This window comes from Citrus clementina, unplaced genomic scaffold (genome assembly GCF_000493195.1).
Source record: "Citrus clementina cultivar Clemenules unplaced genomic scaffold, Citrus_clementina_v1.0 scaffold_6, whole genome shotgun sequence".
Taxonomy (NCBI): domain Eukaryota; kingdom Viridiplantae; phylum Streptophyta; class Magnoliopsida; order Sapindales; family Rutaceae; genus Citrus; species Citrus x clementina.
This window is the reverse complement of record NW_006262139.1, coordinates 19,321,658-19,344,889: the sequence shown is the minus strand read 5'-3', so window position 1 is coordinate 19,344,889 and position 23,232 is coordinate 19,321,658. Positions and strand designations below refer to the sequence as shown.

Here is a 23,232-nt window from a genome sequence, read left to right as displayed (position 1 = left end):
ATTATTCAATCGAGTATTTGTTAACTCATTTGGCACTAATCTTTTAGGTTAAATCTTTTGAGAACTCTTAATAATTATAGTAATAATTATATCTTCCGATCATTCACTTGATAATAAAACTTCCCTAGCAGGAATTCAACAACAAAAAACTAAATCAAAAGATTCAAAACAATATGGACAAAGAATCTTCATTCGTTTCTACAATATCTACAATTAAATTCTCAACAGTACATGAATACATTAATCAAATATGTTGCGGGACCCCTCTTAACAGAATCATCTGAGGAGCGGTTTGAGTTTTGACCAAGAATCAGTAAATTTGCATATCCTGTGTAAAGCTTTTACTAAGCAAAATTGTACAGGGAGACAAATGTGGTCCTGAGTAATATCTTATGAAATCTCAGTAATCCTCTGCATCAACTAATAAGTAAAATTGCAACCACCTCCCTGCTATGATTGTAAATTACAAATTCCTCGTCGCTGTACGGTACAAACAGCCAACTCAAATTGTTTGAAAGCTGCAGATTGAAACTCCGGCTAAAGAAGAGTAGATCAACAACAACTACGCTAGTGTACTCTCTACATACTCCATTGCTTTCTGTTTCACATATTCAATCCTTTCTTCCTCACCAAGAGATTTTTCATACTCAAGATACTTCTTAAATAAGAACTGCAAAACCAGAAAGAAGACAGGTAAGGCAAAACAGGAAGGGACGGCCATAATATAATTCTGCAGAAGACCAGGGACAGCCATAATATAATTCTGCAGATTTACTTACTTTCATCTTTTTAGGTGGGAGACTCAAGCTGATAGCCCTCTCAAACAATCCACGAATTAAATCTACGTCTCCAAGTCGAATCTCCTGACAAGTTTGATAAAAGAATGTAAGATATACCTCAAAGAAAGAGGGAAACATAGAAAGTACCTAATGTTAAAAGCAACTTACTTGATCAAGATAAATACTCCACAAGTCTGTTCTCTTTGGATATTCACGCAAGATTCCCTCAAACATGGATCGCCCTCTATCAGCAACCCCATTTTTGAACTCGAGAATAGCTGTCTGTGAGATGAATTTAATATGCTTATGCCGAGGAAGACTTAACAAAGCACGTTGCACCACAGCCTGAACCCCCTCCTGCTGTTGCTTCAAAAGTCTCTGCACCCTCCTTAACCAGACCTGAAAGTTCCAGGTGATATGAAATTTGTATGTCCAAAGATGCTCAAAATTGGGGTAAAATGAAAAGATAGAAGCTCAATGATTACCTTGCACGAATGCTTGAATTTCTTGATCATTTTGTAAAGAAGCTCATCAGCCAACTTATTTTGCTCAGTCCTTTCATACAAACCCAACAGTGCCAAATGGACCTTTTTGGGATCACAATATTGTAATGCTCTTTGAAATACTTTTACAACAGCTTCCTGAAAGAAAATAAATTAATGACACTCCCAATTCAAGTCATGATTACAAGATTTAAAAAAATAAATGAATAAATAAAGCTGCTCTCTGTTTAATTACCTCTGGTGGATTTCCATATTCATTTTCCAAATTAAAATAAGCCACCCAAATATTTAGCTTCTCATTCTCTTCTCGAATGTTAATAGTTTGTAGAGCCCTTGAAAAGACAAAGATGAAAAATAAAATTAAGTTGGATGCAACAGTGCAAATATTAAGATAACTCCATCACAAATTAATTTGCTGATAAATAAAATAACAAATTAAACAAAAAAAAAAAAAGAAATAACTATCAAACAAAAACTTCGAGGAAATATAAACCTCAAATTACAACAATGTCTAAAGAAAATAAACCACATTAGCCTTTGTGGATCATCGGAACTTAAGCCATTTAGCTACACCATAATATCTTATACATGATAGGAACTGTTTCATCCACCTGATTCTGAGCAAATAGTTAGATTCCAATAGTAGGAAATGAAAATCATGGGTGGCATAATATCCTTCTTTTTCCCAGCGCTGGGGGGAGGGGGGGAGGGGGGGAGGGGGGGGCGGGGTGCGGGGGCCGGGTGGGGTGAGGCAATCGGTGAGGGAATTAAAAGCAAAAAGCAAAACATGGAGATAAATAAAGGGGCAGGCCTGCAATAAAAAAAAGCATCTAAAACAGGAGAAAAAAGAGCAGGAGACATTCTTATATGCCCTGAACACAACCTACCACGAGACAGCTTGTTTAGTGTTAAGAACTACAAAGTCAAAGATGTTTGGACTGATTTTCCTAAATGAACATGACTAGATAATGGATATAACCAAAAGGATATTTTAATCATTTTTGGAGAAATAGAATTAGATACTAGAGTAATGAGGAATCACAAATTCACTAGGTTAATACCATTTCTTTTTCCCTTTTTTCCCAATTTTTGATGTCTTCATTTTCCTATTTATGAAAATCAATAAACCAGATGTAATTGAACAGGACAACACACATTAATTTTGACTTTATTTAGCATATTCATTCATCAATAGTTGAATCAATAAATGATCATATAATTTCTCATCATCAAAATTCAACACACCGTCCCAAATCCAGCTTGAAACTCAACATAGCAAAAAGAATACCTTTCAGCAATAGAGCGGGCTTTCTCAACATCAGCCATGGAGAGCATGAAAGCCATGTACTTTATCCAAACAAAACTGCTATTTGGGGAACTCCTGACCAGCCTCTCAAATTCATCAGGAGTTCTCGGTGCATCCTTTTCCAGCAACCTTTCCTCAGCAGCTCTTATTTCTTGCTCCCTATCAAATATAGTTTCAAGATTATTAAAAAGCCCAAATAACTAGCAGTTAAATGAGGAACAAAAGTCAAACATGTCTGAATTGAGAAACCTCTCTTCCTTCTCCTTCTTCTTTGCATGTCGATTGTTCTTCTCATCTATGGTTTTTGCCTCATCAGTATGTCCCTGATTTTGACTAATTCCATTATCCATGTCAAGCTGCTCATCATCAAGATTGACCTCAAGAGGAGGAACGGAAGCCCTAGACTCTATTTGAGCAAGAACCAGAGATCCTCCATCTTCAGACTCCATATCCATATCTTGAACAGCAACTGAACTGTTCTCCAATAATGATGACCTGTTATAAGAACCAACTTCTTCAATGGCTTCATCAGACTCTTCTTCTGAAGACATTTGAAGGTTATCAGCATCATTCTTAAAATACGAACTCTTCATTCCCAGTGAAATTCGGCGCTTTTCTTTGTCCACCTAATATAAAGAATAGAGGAGAAAAACAGCAATAAATATTATCCAGCGATTACAGACTAACTATTAAAATCAATTAGTGATCTGGCTAAAATTTTAATCCAGATATCAACCTTCAGTCGCATGACATCATAGATGAAAAAAACACTAGAAAAGTAAGCAGTCGATTTTATGCACTAGTTTTAACTGATGTAAGGCCTATAAACTGATAGTCGACATAACATAACCACATTACTGTTATTTACCTTCAAAATCTTCGCCTTAACTTTCTCCCCGGCTCTGTATATAGTCTCGATGTTGTCAACATGGTCTTCTGAAAGCTCTGAAACGTGGCATAATCCAACCTAAGCAATCAATAAAAATAAGCACATTAACCCTCAAAAATGACAAATCATACATGAAAATAATTGACAAATGATCTAACGAATGCAGATTGTTTAAACTGAATAATATCAAAATAAACACTTCCAGGTAAGAAAGAAACTAACAGGACATTTGCACCATCCATCTGAACAAAACAATGGTCATTAATTAAAACCTGGAACGATGGATGGGCAGCACAATTCATAACTCGAGTAAATATCAGGACTAGAATCCATAGATTAAGCCCTTTTATTTTCCATTTCTATTTTTTGGCTGTTTCAGAATCAGTATACTCGGTGATGCAGTCCCCAAAAGGGCATCAAAGAATAGTACAATATTCAAATTACAACCAGTCATTTATTACTTATTCCTTACCAAGTTCGTGTTCTCAATTGTGATGAACAAACCATATGATTCCACCCGCTTGATCTGCCCGATAACAATGTCTCCAACATGTAGATTACTCAAATTATTGATTTCAGATTGAGAAGCAGTCCTAGAATCGGATGTCTTCAAGGTAACCTCAACACGCTTTGACAAAGGCTCCACGGATAACACCCTGCAATTAAATTTCTCAATACAGAGCACTGAATATCAAAGACTAATCACTTCATTGACCATAAGGAAACTACCTGCCAGCTACAAGTTTCCCAATAGGAAACTCTTTTTCTGGACTTTCCACATATCCATCTGACAGATTTGAAAGGAGAACTTTTGCATCAAGCTTCCGTGAGAGCATAATAAAACATCCTTTAGATGTCACATTCTTAACATAACCCTGTCAGAGCCAATGAATAGTTATTAGCACTGAAGGTATAAAGAAAATAATTCACGGCCACCAAAAGAAAAAGGATGAATAAATGTCGAAACATTTATATTTGTTGGAATGAATATATGAAAAGAGGATGAGTGAGAGCAAGCTAAATAGATCAATAAATGAATACATGTTGAAACATCCATATCCCTTGGAATGAGAGTGACTACAAAAAACTTGAGAACATGATTTACACTATATATTCCTAATCCTTAGGTTGAGTCTTTTTATCATAACAAGGAAAAGAATAAATATGAAAACAGGCATTCATCATCTTGTGAAGATGTTCCTTTTCAGTATAAATAAAAGCAACATCGATTGACGTCACAGAAATACGTGGCTGCTGCAATGCATTAGATGTGAACATGGTTCAAGCTATAACCTTTAGGATACATCATGCGTAATTTTCAACTAATAATCACTTCTGCAAAAGAGGGAAGACTATAAAATGCATAATATTTTAACGAAAAGTTCTATCAATAGCAACAATTTAATTGGTGTATCAACAATGCAAACAAAACTGGACTGTAACTTATTCTTGATGCAACCAATCCTCTTGGAAGAGATGATATTAAGCCACTGTAATCTATCATTTGTAATTAGGTGACGACCAGATTAAAAACAACCAATAAAAGAAGTCGATTAATTACATGAAAAAGAGGATTGTTGTACCTGTACAATCATATTAGGAGAAAGATCCTCAATCTTTTCCAAATGCTTGCCAGGAGTATCCCTGCAAATGCAAACCATATATAACTCCTGATTAAACAAAAGACAAGATTTTGTAAACCACCACAAAATAGCAAATTACTTAATCCTGAAACAAATTCTAGCTAACACATTAATAAGGCCACAATATTCATTTAAATTACAAGTGACTACAGAAAACTTGGTGGCATTTAATACATGGAAAAAGTGGAATCTTATAGGCTCATCACGGGATCAAAGATATTTACTCAAGACTAAAAAGTAAGACAATTTGGCAATTCAGTCATCAACTTTCGTAAGTGAAGATATTCCACAGAGAAGCTGACTAAACAACCATGGAAGTGAAAAAGATTCTATAAGAACTAAAGTAGGCATCATGCGTCAAAGTGCATTTCTTTTTGAAAATCAATTGCTAATAAATGATCATGTCATATTTTTCAAGCTAGACGGAAAGCATCATATTCATTGCCTCCATACCTGAACTAGAAAACTGGAACAATGAAATCTTCTAAGGTAGAGTCTATGTCCGTAATTGGCTAAAGAAAACCTAATGTTCACCAACAGGAGAAATAAATAATCACGAGAAAACAAGGGCATGAATCTTCTGTACTTTGCCAGGTATCCACTAGAATCAGATAAAAAAATTGCATGGAAGTGCCCGAGATTAGAAGTTAACAATTTTTAGGTTTTCAAACCGTCCACTAAGTTATTATCAAATTCAAGGAAGAAATGATATTAAAAGACACAGAACAGACCAAATAAATCTTTAAGTATTATATACAGCTTAATACTGAGAGAACCAATAAAATGTAGCCTGCAATAATTTTCTTATACTAATGAGGTGTAGCATGCATAGATCCATAAACAAATCAAAATTTGATATAGCATCATAACACTAACAAAAAGAAATCCACTTTCAAAGAAACTTTATACCAAGTTACTATTCATTAATTTCCATCCAGATGAATTATATATAGAAAGAAATAGTATTCATGGAAACTTCAAAAGGGCCTCGGTGTTATATGAACTTAAATGTTCCAAATAATAAGCATGCGTTTATAAGCAAATAAAATATCTATGTGTATCCAAATCAGAAAAGGTAGACTTACACATCAGTGGAGAGATCTGAAGAATTCGTACTGCTCATGCCATCTAAAGATGAGCGTAGAGACAGCTCAACATGAAGAGTGCCCCTGACCGTGCGACTGATTTCAAGGACCTTGCATTTGACAAACTGGCCTTCATGATATCCAGACAATGGGTCAGACACGCATATGTTTTTGAGTTCAGTGAAATGAACCCTACCATACAAATGAGGACCAATTTGCACAACCAATCCACCAACACCTGAAAGTATTTTGGAAATTCTACCACCCACAATATCTCCTTCATGTATAAAGGTTTGCATATTATCATTTGAAATATCAACTGTCTTATCGCTTATTCCATCCTGAAAAGGCCGTAGCACCAAGCGCAACAGTTTCTTCTCCTTATTAATACTTAAAACATGACCAGAAACAGCTTTTCCGATATGAAAGCGCCTTTGGAATTGTTGAAGTTCACTAGGCTCACATGCACTATCAAGAATGAAAAGCTGAGCCTTCAAATGTCGAGATATTGTTAACGATGCCCATTCATTGTCCACTTTATATACATAACCGGTGACACGTTGTCCAATTGAAACATCACATTCTTCAAACAAAAGCTTGCTCCCTATTTCAGAAACTGAATAAAATTGCAATAAGCAAAGCTATGTAGAGCAATCCATGAACAAATGGGTAATGGAAAAACCTAATCAATGAGTGGAACATTATTTTTTGAGAACTTATCCATAAAGATGATTTGAGAATCAAATCAAAGAATGAAAACATTTGATGAGAAATGAAGTCAATGCTAGCCTAAGAGTGTGTTTTAAATGACTGCAGCAGTGCTAAAAAGTTTTCATTATTATGCTTTCTTAGTGGACAGCTGGTCCACTCCTTGTAAAGATTCTTCATCTTTAATACAATTTACAGTTTCTTATTAAAAGAAAAATGACCACGACAGTGCTAAAAACTTACGGTAAAAGTACATGATTAAAAAAAAAAGGAAAATAATGAGAAATGCAAAGTCAATCCCAGCATTTGAGAGATAGTTTATGGAACAAGATACCAAGACTTTGACAATGTCAAATCCGAGTATCGGAGTATTATGCAGTGAACCATTTACCCGTAAGCATTGAGGGTTTGATGGACAGCTCCCACAGGAAGCTTTTTTTCATGTCTGGTTTATTGGACTTGGCTATGATCCTTGCTGTCACTGTCTGCCCAATTTTGAAGTTGCTGAATAGGTTTTCCACCACATTACTCTTATCATCGTTCACCTGCTCATTTAACAAGTAAAAGTAAAAATAGGAAAATAGAACATTAATTTTATCATATAACTAGATAACCGAAACACACATGACAAGAGGGTAATAATTAATTGTTTAGAAAACAATATTCAAACATGTACAACTAGAAAATCACCTCTGTTATGTGAATCCGCCCATGAAAACCAATTCCAAATTTCAATCTTAGCTCCAAGGGCTTAATTTCAGTGATCTGAAGGAACAAAAGACATATAATACTCAAATAAGTGTGCTTCATGGATTATATTTATATATATATATATAGAGAGAGAGAGAGAGAGAGAGTCCCCTTCTAATAAGGGATCCCTTATTTTGAAATTGCTGTATATATATATATATATATATATATATATATATCGTAACTTTCCAGTGAGGAACCCTCATTTTGATAAAATGAGTACCAAACTCAAAGACAGACTATATATAATTATATATGAAAGAAATAAGATAAGACAAGTCACAATATTTTTTAGACTATCCACCTCTGCCTGAACTAAAGATCCAACACCATAGCTAGACTTCTTTTTCGCCCTTTTGGAACTGGATGTCTCAGTCTCACTAATAGCTTTAAGAAGTAAAAGTAATCTCCCAGCAGTTGAAGGGCTTGGAAGAGCCATAACTGTAGCAATGACACTGCACAAAATAGAAGTTTCATGTTCAAGCCCACTAGTAAAAGATCCACAATTAGGCCAGGAGCAAAGCAATGATACATCTATAAACTTCAAACGAAACAAATCATTTCCGTGTATGGGGTGCAAGCAAAAGACCAAGTGAGCTAATCCCCATCACTCCAACCTTGGAGGGGAAATTATTTAAAATGTGTTTGTGTACGGGGTGGGGATGCAGCCGGGGAAGGGGGAAAAATCATCAAATTAGTTACCTTTGTCCATTCAGAAATTGTTTCTGAGGAAACTTTTGTGTGTTATAATCTGACACAGATGCATATCCTATAGAATAGTTATACTCTGGCAACGAAAGAACCTGGTTTCAAAGAAAACAATTGTGAGAATACACAAAAAATGATAGTCTCACCACACTACAGAAAGTAAGTAAACACTTGCCAAGTAATTCTCTTTCACAATCTCCACAATTGCATTTACTGTCTGATGCACTCCCAAGTCCTTGGAAGCTTCTCTTTTGCGTTTCTGAAATCATCGATAGTACAAATTAGGCCAAGAGTACAAGCACAATTAATGACAAAAAATTCTTACTCTATGATGAATAAATATGACATACGAAACATTCGCAATAAATTATTCTCATTTTTCCTATTATTTACCACAATTATAGCAGATACACATAATTAGAAATATGAATTGAGAATGCTGGAAATAGGGTTAAACCTTCTTCTGAGCCTGCCTGTTAGAATTTGCTTCCCTAAATCTGTCAATGAACACTGTTTTTAACGATAAATCAACAAGGCGTTCTGCCTTGGCAACATCAAGAATGGAAGCCTGAATGACAGATCCAGTTTCCACGGTAGCTCCAGCTACTGCAAGACATATTCCACTCATAGTTATAGAATTGAAGATAATGAAAATTCAGTAGACATGAAAAAAAACTTACACTGATGATGAGTAATAAATCCATAAACATCACTGTGTTTCTCAAAGCTGACAACAACTCCAAAATCATTTGACTCATGAACCTTTCCCTCAATGACACTGCCAATGATAAATCCTTCAACCCATTTTAACTCTGATCCATTATGGTTTGAGGATTGCAGCATAGCAATCTGTATTCAATAAACATTGCCATGATTATGATACTAATCTATTAGAAGACAAACCATGACTGAAAGGTGATATCTAGATCAGCGATATAAGAAAACTAAAGAGAAACAAGAATCCAGACAATCACTCCCAATTAAAGAAATAATGAATGTGCTATGTACTTCAGCCAATAAGTAGATGGGAAAAAATGAATTAAAATAAAGCCCGAACCAAAAAATTCAAAAAAAAAATGGTACAACAGAATGAAAATGAGCATTTTCTCATTGGATGTGAGAAACATTTGCAGCAAAGAATTCATTCACTTAGTCTAGCAGTGGATAACATAAACCCAGTTGAAATCTATAACATGGTTATTTGAGCAGAACTTAAGAAACTATAAAGGTTATTTGAGCAGAATAAAGCCAAAATTCCTATTTTTAGGATCAACTTGTTTATTCTTACAGCATGCATCCAACCCCTTTCAGTCGCTCTTTTGGTCTTACAAACCTATGCCCATAGGCCACTGCTGAAGAGATGAACAAAAACTTCACCCCAAAGGAAAAGTTAGTGGTTAAGACCATCGGTCACAAACAAGAGTCAAACGTCCAATGACATCATATCTCGTAGATTTCCTGACTAAGAAGGTTTTAGGATCCAACAGAATTCCCCAGTTTGGTAGAAGTCCATGAAAAAACAAGACAGATCAAACAACTTTTGGGTACCAAAAGGAATGAAAAAAAAAGCACTTAAAAGACATGCATAAATAAATCATCACAAAACAAAACTTTTTAGTGCATTGACAAAGCAGCCCAAACAACTAAAACCATGTTTAAATGAAATAACTTTAAACATACGAAATGAAAATGTCAAAATGTTTACTACACTGTGACAAAAGGGAAAAAAGAACTGTGGCCCTTAAATTTGACAACATAACATACACCAAACACTACTTTCCAAAAGCAACTTGGACAACTATGAGTAGGTAAATAACACATATAAACACCAACTGATCTCAAAAACCAAATTAGTATTATTCCATGATTTCACCTTCTCTTCCAACAGAAAGTACTCTTGCATAAAGGATGCATCTGTCGAAGAACAGCAGGACTGCTTTAAACTCAGTGTTATTCTACCCGTTTCACTATTGACCTGGAAAGAGAAAACGAAAACAAAAGATAGAAGTTCATTACCGAACCACTCAAAAGGTTGTAAAATACAAAGATCTACGAGCAAAGAGTTCACCAACATCGAGTATATTGCTGCGAACAGATTGCCCAACGTAATAAGTTTTTGAAAGATCAGCTCTTTGGCCATCCACTGCCTTAAAAAGAAAGGGAAAAAAACAGATAGAAAAATTGACTAAATTAAAACAGTTCAATCAAAATAACATTTAGAGCTAGCATAATAGAACCAAATGAGAGAAAATTACCTTGCTTCTAGGAGCAAAGCCCGTCAAGCGCCCAAGAAACCGAACAAAACAGCCAGTTTCAATTATGTTGCAAACATACCCCTGATTCACACAAACTTATAAATTTGCAAATATAAGGTGGAACACTAAAACATGAGGGCATTGTAACAGTGGATGATTTCTCCAAAACAAGATCAGAAAACACATAATAAGTAGGAAGCCTTAACCACTTACATGGACAACTGAATTAGGGTGGATATGACTGGCATCAGAAGGAAGCTGTTGAGCCGAGTTGATTAGAGAATATTTTGCAGACAGCAACAAGTTGCTGCTCTCATTGTCTATAACAAAAAAAGGTTAGAGAATTATTTTTTATTCTCTATTTACTTATCGCTGGTAAACAGATTTTGAATTCTTAGAAAAATAGAACACAGTACTCAATACTTTTTTCTTTCTCTTTCTTTTGAAACCATAAAACCTGTGTTCACCAAATTCCACCAGCAACCTCACAGCAAAATTCATAAGAGAAACAAGATATGCACCTGAAAGAGCACTGGCAGAAGTTCATAACGCAAAAAAGGGAGTGCCAGGCCTTTATTCGAGCTTGATGGATAGTAAAATTCTTATGAGAAACAAGATATGCATTTTGAGAAGGGATTTTATAGCTTGATGTATGGCAACATGGATTTTTAAGAAGTATCTTCACTCCTTTAAAAACAATTTGGGCACTTTTTCAAAAACTTTTGTTTCTCATAAAATGTAATTTACTGAACTATTAGGATGTTTAGGGTAAAAATAATGAAGAGGCATAGGAAAGAAATAGCATTATATTACCTAGGACCAACAGCTGATCAAACTCATATCCAGGCTTTATGACTGACTTCATCATAGTAGCATGCTCTGCAAAACAGAAACTAAAGTCAGGGAATACAAAGAAAAAGCAGTATTAACTGAAAGAAAAATCATAAAAAAGGCAGCATTTAACAGAAAAAAATTTTAATAAGAAAAACGAAAATTCGATATGATGGCAAAGTAAATGTATTACCAAGGTGATCTGCCAAATGTTCAGTAGGAATTGTACCCTTTGAGTAACCTTTTGCGATAACATAGACAACTACTGCATTTGGGGTTACCACATCAACAACTCCAGAAACAAGGCTACCCAACTTGACCAAATCATCTTCGGAAACCCTGTTACTCAAATTTCGATAAATAAGAAAATAGCTTTATATGAAAGAGAATTTTACAAGATATGGAGAAGCTGCAGTTCAAAAATTTGAAGATAAAAACCTCTCGACAACCATTTCAATCAAAGCAACAGATATACAGCTGCTGGACATGATGCTTTTATTATTTTGTTTCAAATTAGTAATTACAGCAGTTCCTATGACCATATGGTTAAAGGCAAATGCATTCTAATAGCCATGTGCCAGTCCTGCAAAATGACTTAAAATAGCTATAGCTGGAAGATTATTAGTATTACTATGTCATTGGTGATTGCATGCTGGCCCAAAAATAGCATGTTTTTACATTAAAGCCAGCAGAAGAAGATGCACATACATCAAGTTTACAAATCAGTTAGATTAGAGTGAAGCAAACCTTGTAGGCTTCATCATGAAACTGAGGTTGATCCGCCGTGAAGCAGGAATGGAACTCATTATTCTGCATTTCACGACTTGCCCAACATGATACATGGAACTTGGTTCACATCCTGGATCTAATCCAAGTTCAGATCTGGTACAAATGGACAACAATAATCAATCATAATTCATGATAAAATCCAAAAAATAAAAAAAATAGAAGTACGCAAAATGGAAGATAAAATTCTCGTTGAAGTTCAAGCACCTGGTAATAAATATGAGAAAGTGGAAAACATCCTAAGCAATTTATATATATATGTATGTGTACATATATGCATGTTTATAAAAGAAACTGGGAGTATTTATATTAATAAATAATGGAGAAAATACACTTAAGTAGTGGGCCAGGTATCCACCCAAAATCAATCAATGCTATATAGAACAGTATCTACAGCAATTCTGATCTCTCAATTATGAATAATTTGCATATTGTCGTGTGATTAGGATCTAAAACTTCTTATACAATGACACTTATTTACTTTTCGGGCATACCTAGAAATCATTCAATGGAATCCAATGAAGGGCTACTGTCAGACCCTACAACCACATCATGCATACAGATATGTAGAATGAGTATATAGTTCCAGTAAAATGGTAAGTATCCAATAATAGGAGGCAGAAAAAATTATGTTTCCAGAAATGCATTATCTTATCATAAGTCTTTTCCTGAATTCAACTCATTCTAAACGTATTGTTACACTAATTATTTTCTGGGTTATTTCTCATAAGGCTATGACCTCAAAATCAATAGAGGATCTTGCAGCAGTCCAAATGCATTAGTTCAACTCTTTATCATACCTGCTAAGAACTAAGGCAATAACCACTCAACTTCTCATTCGTAGCAGATTATTGATAAGCCAGCCGTCTAGACAGTTACTCGTCACAAATTCTTAGTATTTGCATATATCATAACTATCAGATTTTAGAGTCTTTTCTTACCCTAACTTGATAAAGTTAATCCCTATTCTATCCCCTTTCACAAAACTCATATAATCAGTAAACATTATATGTCATAAATAAGATTGGTTTTAGACTAGCCTCGGAGCAAATCCTTGGACTCCATTGTAGAACCGGACAAAGCAACCATGTTTTTCAATCTTCGTTATCCATCCATGTGTTATTAATCTGTCGGTTGCTTCAGCATATGAACTCAAAATTGCAAGCTTTGATTTCACCTGCAAAAGCATTTATCAATGATGTTGCATTAGCATCAAATAGACATCGTAAGAACAGCACAAAGTAGATTTACAAGATTTTACTATTCTTTTCTGCTAGCAAACAGAAAATTTTTATTAATTATAAAGGGCAGCAGTGCACCATAAATCAACAGGGACATCAAAAAATAGTCCAGTTAAGAGTTATTCAAAATGACAGCTAATAACTTTAAGATCTTAAAACCGTATATCTGTCTAGAAAAAAAATCTCTATATCCCCTAAACACAGATCAAACCAAAACCACTTTGCAATTTTTTTTTTCTTTAATATAATATACCTAGTTTTCAGTAAAAGAAAATTAAAAATAAAAATAAAAATAAAAAACCACTATCGCTTCTCAATTGAAATTAATCAAAATGAAAGAATTGTCTCAAAAATGTTTTTTGGAAGGCCCAAAGAATAGAATAAAGGGAACTTATTCCATAAAGAATTGGCGTTCCTCTCTTTTCCCTTCAAAGATATGGCTATTTCTTTTTTGCCAAATCACCCACAACAAAGCAAGAATCACATCCATAAAGCCATTGCCTTCCCAAAAATAAACAAATTTTCCTGGAATAAAGCATCAAAAATGTATTCAAAGAGAGAAGCAGAGTTGCAAGGAAAGAAGAGATGGTTAATAGTCTCATCCTCTCATCTACATATGATACACCACGAAGGGAGACATATTAGGAAATTTTCTTTGTATGATCTCTCTCCGTGATTACCTTCTCAAGGACCCATGCAAAAATTTGTATTTTGGGGAGGATTTTTCCTTTCCAACCATACTGAAATTGCACAAGAAATTCTACTTGAAGCATCCATCTTCCAAATTCTCCAACCTCAATTCTTGAATGATAAACATGCAGATTCCTTATCAACAAACATATTAAAGCCTAGGTAATTTTAGATAGGTTTGAATAATTAAGCCTCCTCACATCAACCTTGGGGAAGGATTAAGTTTCAATTTGTGTTTGTAAACGGAGTGGGGTAGAGTGGGATCGTCTCTCAAAAAGTTAAAAAAGTACATCAATGGACCAAAACTCTTCAAAATAAGCTTGAGATTTTGAACTTCAACCAACAATTGATTTCAGCCATCCAAAGACATACACAATGGACTGAGTTTTCCAAGAACATGTTGGAGATTTTCAACTTCAACCAATAACTAATGTTAGTCATTACAGCAAATGTTGTTTACTTGCGGATAACCAAACAAAAGGCTTCTTGGATAACCAAGAACTTTTAAACTAGTCACAGAAGCAGCTTCATATGAAGCTCTCATGCACTCATCCAAGCAAAAATAAGCAACCAAATGAAATTGCATCCAAGAGAGAACATACAAGAGTTTTCTTATGTGTAACAGTAATTCTCTTAGATTTAACACCAAGAACTCGGAACACCAGTTCAGCTCCAACCTGCACCATGACACAAGCAAGAAAAGTAAAGTATGTCTCCTAATTCAGAAGAATTGGCAACCAAAAAACCAACTGCATAATAAACCACTTCAAAAGGTGCACATTGCGAAAAATAACCTTAAATTTTTTTCCAGGCTTCACAATTTCAAATTCGGACATATGTGGCAGCGGACAGAGTGCCTTCACACCACCTGGAAATTGCACAATAGCACCAAAGCTGTCAACAGCTATAACTTTACCCTTCACCACCATCCCTGGCTTGACATCAGAGTGGGTGAACACTAGTCCTTCAAAAGCACTGGCCTATTTGATTGAAAAACAGTAAGAGCACTAAACAACAATGAGAACTAGTGGCAGAATCAAAAGCATTTCTGAGAATGAATCAACTCATACAAGCATCATAGAGATTGAAGAAGTGACATTAAATACTCCTAGCAATATTAACAATAAATATGCCGCTCAAAATTAATTGCATATTGCTCTTTGTTGGAGATGACATCATGTATATACAAAGATCAGCAACAATCATTGCCCTTAGAGGACTCAAGCTGAGATTTATGGTGCGAAATTTTTTTCCCCTGATAAGAAACTCAAAAATCTATTAATAAAGAAGATGTAAAAAACAGTCCAACCAGAAAACAAAGACTAGCACTATTTGTGCTATACAAAAGTATACCCAATAACCTCTATACAAGGTTAGAATTAGTTATAACTCCCTATCTCAAAACCCCATCCCAATTTAGATGTGTGAAGAAATAGGATGAATCTTGAAACTCCTTAGAAATTGAAGCCCAAAGAAAAGCAAGAAGATTAACTCTATCCGACAGTTCTTCAGCATTATCTACACTTTTCCACATTAAAATAAATAAATAAATAAAATAAAATAAAATTTTAATAAATCTACTGACACCACTGTAATTCCAAAACTACCCACCATATATGTTAATATGAACATTTTTTTTAATCCCATATTACCCAAAACAGTGCTGCCGCTGCACATTTCCAAAGAGTTTTAGCCTTTGTTCCTCAACCAAAAGCAAAGAAATTCTCCATAAGAAGAGAATCACAGTAACCCGGAATGACGTGCAAAAAATTAGCTTCTCTGCACAACCTATACCATAGTTTGAAGCCATAAAACAGTGAAGGAAAAGATTATCTGAAGTTTCTGCACTTCTCTTGCATGTCACACACCAAGAAGGAGAGAGACAAAAATTAGGAAACTTTATTTGCATCACTTCTCTAGAATTTAATTTTCCTTGTGCCAAGGCCCACAAGAAGACTTGAATTTTAAGGGGAATGGTAGCCTTCCAAATCATTTTGAAGGATAAAAACTCTCCAGCAGAATATAGCAAAATGTATTTCTTATTACAGATGCATTTCATTTTTAAGCATGTATCAGTAAAGTGAAAATGCACCTTCAGAATCCCGGTTGCAAGCCCCTCCAAGTGCCTAAATCCAAGAATTCGGACACGAACACAGCTACCTTCTTTGTACTTCTTTTCCAGCTTCCTTACTTCCTCTTCAGCAACATCAGATATCTGAAATCCTTATACACAAAAAAGTTACAAACAAGCAAGCAGAAACCATAGCTACTGAACTGATCCTTAACTATAAGCAAAGCATGAAGTGAACATACAGTGACGTATGCCGGTGTTGACACAGGGGTTGATGGGATGTCAAGCAGAAGGCCCAACCCTCTATCAACCCTGACCACTTTTGACTGGTCATAGATATCTCCAACTTTAACATGCTGCATGCAAATACAAATAGTTAGTCCATGTCAAAGATATTATTCACATAACTATATAACAAAGGTAACAAAGGTAACAAAGGAAACTGCCAATAGTGTGAGATACAGGAGGGAAGAGGTGGATGATAAGAGAGGCAGAGAGACATGGGCACTTGGAAAAAACAAAACAAACCCAACCGTGTACCGAGGATTATTCAATATACAGGTAGGCAAGCCATCACCAAAATACGTATCTATCATAATAATTACTTATTGAAATCTCCAGAAATAATGTATACTATTTAACAATTATGATATATAACGGATAACCAAAGATATCAAATGCCCATCCTATGGATATCCGATCAAACACCATCAAAAAAAGAAAATGAACATATTCATAGAGAAAAAAAATGCAAAAAAAAAAAAGCCCCTGCCAAAAACCCCCTTCTACTCATCCAAACTCTTTTGAGCCTGGAGGCCCTAGACAGGATTGGCTCCTATAACCCAATTTTTGAAGTAAAAAAAGAAATTTAGCACAGGACAATATCACCAGTATGGGTTGAAACTGCCCATTAAGACAGGATACTGAAAAGCAAAACCTAAGCTACACTGCACTAATTCCAAGTCAGAGACTTGAGTATCCAAAATGTAAGCATAATATGTATAATAATGCATCAACTTACAGAAGGAGGAGCTCTGTTGTGAAGAAGATAAGGATTCAAGGTCAAACCAACTGCTCTGCTTGTGGGATCAACGAACAATATACGAGCGTTGACCTGAACCAAAATAAGAGGTACACACATAAAAGAAATGAGGTCTTAAAAAAATCAAAAATTGGAGAAAAATGCAGCTCACGGAACATTGGCCACGAATTACGTTTTTTGAAACATATCCAGCACAAACTAAATAGAGAGCAGATAAAGATCTACAATCACCACAACCAAGAGGGTAATGCTGCAAAGAACCTATCATCCTCTGCAATTGCACAGTATAATCATAAAGAAAACACGAGTACAACACCTAAATCACAAGTAAGACCCTCATAAATTACTTTTTCAGAATGTGCTCTATGAAAATTTGCCAGACCTGAAGGTACACATGAATAAAGAAAAATACAGTGATGCCCTTAGTATATAACAGCACCTCACCGCAAAACGATCCAAATATATTTTAATTGTTCATATCCTATGTCTTTGAATTAAAACTTTTGCAAAAATAATTGAAATATTTCATAAGCCAAATTCAAGCGTATAATGCCAGTTAAATGCTAGGCATCCTTTTGATTGCAATGTCCATCTTGGATCTACAATAAAACACCAAAGCATAGCTTCTAAACAGAAGCTTTTACAGATTTCAGTATCCTTCATCAAAGTCAAACCATGTTATGTTGCATTAGAATTTGCATATATGGTTCCATAGATTTCCAAATATGCATATTTAGGTTTGGTAGAGCAATTATCCGCTTAACAACAGCTAGAAAGGACAAATAAAAAATAAATAAATAAATAAACTTTTAACATAAAAATCGAAACAGCAAAACTGAAAATTTTCAATTTCAATTAAGATGCAAGCTCAAACAAAGACCTTCTTATGTTGATTGTAGTCATTCTTCCAATTTGTTGTTGGGAATGTATTTTGTAAATGAAATATATCAACCTGCAAGGAGTAATAAAGAAAGCATAAGCAGAAAGGAAAAAGATTAAAAAAGAAAAAGGGAATCACACATATGGCAAAGTCATATGATTAGAACACAGAAAATACTTACAGTTCCAGTGAAGTATGTAAGAAACGATAGCATAACTCCATTTTCAAGTATTGACTGTACGCGAGCACTGACCATCATGCCTGGAACTAGAAGATCAATTGAAATACCTTTAAGATCCTTTGTCTGTATAAGAGCAAAACCAAAAAAAAAATGTTAATAATCGAGGAAAACGGTGGAAGACAATTAAGGCAACCAGATAATAAAACCAACAAAATAAGAAGAAACATACAACACATTTCGACACTGTATCTGGATCAGAACTCAGGTAAACCACTTTACGAGTTCTATCAATGCTTCTAACCACCCCTTGTAAAAGTAGCCCTGGCTTCACATCAATCCCACTGTTTTCTGTAAAGACAACCAAATGTAACGAAACAAATGAACAAGGAATTTGCAAAAGTGACTAGTAAACCAAGAATATGACATACAGGCACATGACAACAGCAGAGACACACATAAACATATGGCAGATGACCAACCTAAATGAGACTTACTCGGAATGAAGTTCAAGATTCACATAAGAAAGAAAAAGAAAAAGTAAATACTATCTGATCAGGCAAACCATAGAATGATCTAAATTCTTCTTTCAATGAACACAATTGTACAACCAGATGACTGAACCTAAATGAGACTTTTACTTCTTGTTTTGCCTTTTCTTTTTTTAAACTGTTAAATATACTAAATAAGAATATCTAAAGGTGAAGTTCCAATCATGAAAAAGAACTAAAATACTTTCTGGACATGGCAAACTGCAGAATGGTGTAATTGATAACTTACAAGAATACAAAGTCATTATACAAACTTGCAAGCTACAATTAAATTTTCTAACAGGGACTTTTAACCATCAGTTTGTTTCTTAATTACAAGGGAGTATAAAAAAATATGAAAGCCTTTGAACCATCTAAATAGGTCACAAGTTGGTCATCATACCAGCTAAGTTGTTTCTTGGCAAAACCCTGTAAAAGAAGGCAATCCAAAATGAAGAATGTAGCCATGATCTTCAATGCTCTTGACATATGCAGTGAGAACCTGTAAACAGACACAGTAAGATAAAATTTCAAGGTATTCAAATCTACAATGAATTTCCAATGTGATTGATATTTGCACCAGCACGCTTGATTACTCTATCTCCTCGATAAAACCACTGTATACTTACATCAGCACAAGTATCAAGACAGTTTTAGATTTGTAATTGATATCATACACATTAGTCATGGACTGAAATATGTAGCAGAAATTTAATAAATCACATACAAAGACATCTATGTTGTCCAGGGTCCAATTCAGTAGTGCATATTCAAAAGATCTTTTAAAGAAGCAAAGCAAGCTGCACTACTGACTGAAAACTACCTGAGTCAAGAAGGTTAGAGAACTTGTCTAGTCTCTAGTGGAAGATAATTTAGGAGTTAATCTCAACTGGTTCAGGGATGAACCCACACCAGCCTTTTGGCATCTACTGAAAAGCCAATATACAAACTTGAAAACAATGTTCAATAATGAATATCCTGAAATGGACCAGACAAGCACTCAGTGTCTCTTATTGGGTTTTTTTCAGTGATGCAGTCTAGAGGAAAATGATCCATCACAAAATCAAACAATAAAAAATATCTTCTAAATTACAAGTAGATAATCAGGTTTTATTCTAGTTGTTCTCCTCCAATCACATATTAAGTGAAAATCTCAAAAAATTCAATGATAAATAACAATACAAACATCAGAATAAACATTTAAAACTGTTAAGAAATATAGTTTTTTCATGGTCAAGTTGACATACCATCCCCTCCTGAACAGTTTCCAAGCTAAGACCTTTGTACAACAAAGAAAGACGCAAAGAAAGCCAGATTTTTCGTTTCCCAATCTCTTTTTTGTCATCATCCAACTGCAAAACTATGCAAGATACCAGCTGTCCAACGTGGAATATGGTTGGAAGGAGATTGTCTTCATTGGCCTGGTAAAGAAACAAAAATGTTAAACTGTAAATCACATAAAATATAATGAAAATAGAACATTGGGAACACTTTTTAAAAAAATGAAAATAATAACAAAACATTACCTCAATTTCATTATCTAAAATAGGATCAAGCGCATCAGCGGCACGAGCTAATCCACGTAGGCCCCCTGGAAGACAAATTACAAGGTCTTTCTCATTCACTTCAGCAACAACTCCCCAAAGCTTCATTCCCGCAGAAATATTCTGGGGATACATAGAAGCAATAGAAGTTTAGATACATCATCAAATGTATGAAAATGAAGATATCTGCTGATGTAATTAAACAAGATCAATCAGGTGGGAGAATAAATAAAAACACAATCTACACATGAAGACTCAAAGGACAAAAAAGATCATCCACATATTAACATTATTGTATATCAATTCTTTCTTAACGAAAATTAACAGAATACTCAGAGCAAAGCTGAAAGTTTGACAGCACCAGAAGAAGAAAAAGCATAAGAAATTCAACTCCAGATTCATTCCAAAATGATTATGATTCACAGATAGAAATAAGGCATGCCCTTCATATCGTAAGAGATAGTCGTCCAAGTCCATAAATATATAAGCAATGCATGGACGAGGACCAGAACTGTGTGCACTCAGCAAAACAATAGGAAGCATTTCAGTTCCAAGACATCATAAAACAATCAGCACTAAATTTGTCATAAAATAGCTTTGAACAATGAAGCAAGAAGAGAAAATGATTTCTTTTCTTTAGAGGCCCCAATTAGTACTTCCACTCCAGTTGGCATTGCAAGAATACAAAGGCGCTGGCCTCAACCCTAACAGTACAATTTGCACATCCATTTCTTAAAAGCTTGTTTCAGAATATTAAGTGTACTAGTTAGCATATTCAGTTAAGGAACTTTAATTTCAACAAACTATAAATTTATTGCAGAAGGAACTATAGGAAAGGGTCATACCCTTGACAAATGGGATGAATATAAGACTGAACATAAGCAAGGGGGGAAATTTTCAACCTCTCATATCTAACAATTTCAAAAGTGGGGGAAAACATTCTAAAGTGTAACTGCAGGAAGGACTCCAAAGATGTCACTGAAACTCAAACCTATTTAATACAGTCATTCAAATAAGTACACAAGTCACTCTACTCTTTCCCTTTTTAAAAAAAATGTTACAACCACCTTTCGATACATAAATAATCAATAAACTAAGAGATTAGGAATCATCTGTAACTTTACATTAAAAAAAAAAGGTCTCTCCACTAAATGAAATTTTAATACCACTAAAGCAAATCATATCATAAAATCATAAAAAAGGCAAATAGATTTTGTCTGAAAAACAACTTAGTTTTCAGCTCCATACCTTCAAAGTAATCTTATTAGCATATCTAGGAAGTTTTCCAGAAATACCATCGCCAAAAAGTGAACCCAAATCATCAACGGTTTCATTGGCCTTTCTCTCCGTCTTCTTCTTCTTCTTCTTATTCTTCTTATGCAAACCTCTCTCCACTGCCTCAAATTCGGCGTCAACTTCTGCATGGATTTCATCCCGCTCTCTCTGAGTCAAAGAATGTCCCCCGCCTGCAAATACACATATATATTATTATAACAAACAGATTAAACTGAAGTTCATCCAATACTAGTAATGGTGCATCTTTTGTAGTTTTTTACTATACAGAAGAGCTTCTTAGTATCAAAAAAGCACGTAGAGTCGCCTTCCGAAAATACAAAACTCATAGGAGCTTTTATAGGAGGGCTTTATCCCCATAAGCACTTAAAAGAGCTTCCTGGATACGCATTTTTAGATAGGTGCTTCTCTAGAAAGTACTCTCTACAATAGCACCCGAAATGCCCTTTACTTCAACAGATTTGCTCAATTAGCTCATTCTGATTAAAAAAATAAAATAAAAGTTCACATTTTTTCCCCTATGAACAATAACAGCAGTTAAATTCCAAAAAAAAATTAATTGATTAAATATTTGAACCTCGGGGAAAGACAGGGACATCGTCGTCAGGAGGCAAAGCGAGGGCTTGAGCCTCGACGGCGTCGTTTATCTGCTTCTTTGAGTTTTTAAACTGTTTCTTTGATGATTTGTTAAATTTCGGACCGTCTTTGGAGCTTTTCTTCTGTGATTTCCTAGAAGAAGCTGCCATTTTGTTGATATTTTTCCAGAATAACTCACTGACGAAGCCGAGAATCCCTAGTTAAATAGTTTCTGTTTGTCTCCAGATTGATCGCAGCGTACTTCGTAGTTAGTGAGATGAAGAAGCAAAAGGGTTTAAGAGGTTTAAGAGGAATAAAGCGGAGGGTACCTTGCAGTGCTAGGGCTTTCGGTCCAACTTGTTTCCGTTATAATACAGGTCGCTGGATCCAATATCGGGTTGTTAGTGAGTTTTTTTAATATGGGTTGATCAAACACTTTTGTCCAAACTTAGTTGGACCACGTATTGTAGAATTTTTGATAAAATGATAATTTTTTTATAAGCCCAACTTTGGCCAATGTAATCTATTCATTTGATAAATTTATAAGATAATGTATTTTAAAAAAATCTCATTTTTCTACAAGACCCACCAACCATATAATTTAACAATTATCTAAATTGAAACTAAATTTACATATATTATGTGGCTTTTATATAATATGTTATCAGTGTTTGCTTGCTGCTTCTTAAAATCTTTGATATAGAAAAATAAATCTCTAATTAGTACCAATGTAAGACAACATAATATATCTACTCACACATACATTTATATAGATTAATAGACTTGCATGGTCTTAATGCTATTAATTTACCAAGTTTTTATGTAAATTGATCGATTACATAAAAGTATTATAGGTTCCCATAATTATTTTTATAGAAACTTTCACTTTTTAACCAATCTATTAATGTCATATAAACTACCAACAGTATTCGTATAACTGCTTG

At 34.6% G+C, this 23,232-nt stretch overlaps 1 protein-coding gene across 1 annotated transcript; it reads right to left on the bottom strand.

Moving 5' to 3' along the window:
• Positions 1–166: 166 nt before the first annotated feature.
• LOC18038280 (rRNA biogenesis protein RRP5) lies at positions 167–22,667 on the bottom strand. Its single transcript, XM_024181464.1, is given in 41 exon segments — positions 167–670; positions 780–863; positions 948–1,178; positions 1,265–1,420; positions 1,518–1,614; positions 2,571–2,747; positions 2,838–3,214; positions 3,457–3,555; positions 3,950–4,133; positions 4,207–4,352; positions 5,061–5,121; positions 6,206–6,821; positions 7,305–7,458; positions 7,604–7,678; positions 7,968–8,118; positions 8,366–8,466; positions 8,547–8,630; positions 8,829–8,977; positions 9,052–9,220; positions 10,245–10,346; positions 10,444–10,518; positions 10,627–10,707; positions 10,840–10,946; positions 11,440–11,505; positions 11,651–11,796; positions 12,205–12,339; positions 13,284–13,420; positions 14,777–14,851; positions 14,969–15,154; positions 16,267–16,389; positions 16,488–16,601; positions 17,267–17,359; positions 18,168–18,239; positions 18,349–18,471; positions 18,578–18,696; positions 19,279–19,299; positions 19,302–19,377; positions 20,123–20,296; positions 20,402–20,542; positions 21,668–21,885; positions 22,290–22,667. Coding segments are annotated over 41 exon segments (5,772 nt in total). The 5' UTR covers positions 22,459–22,667; the 3' UTR covers positions 167–562.
• Positions 22,668–23,232: the final 565 nt, after the last annotated feature.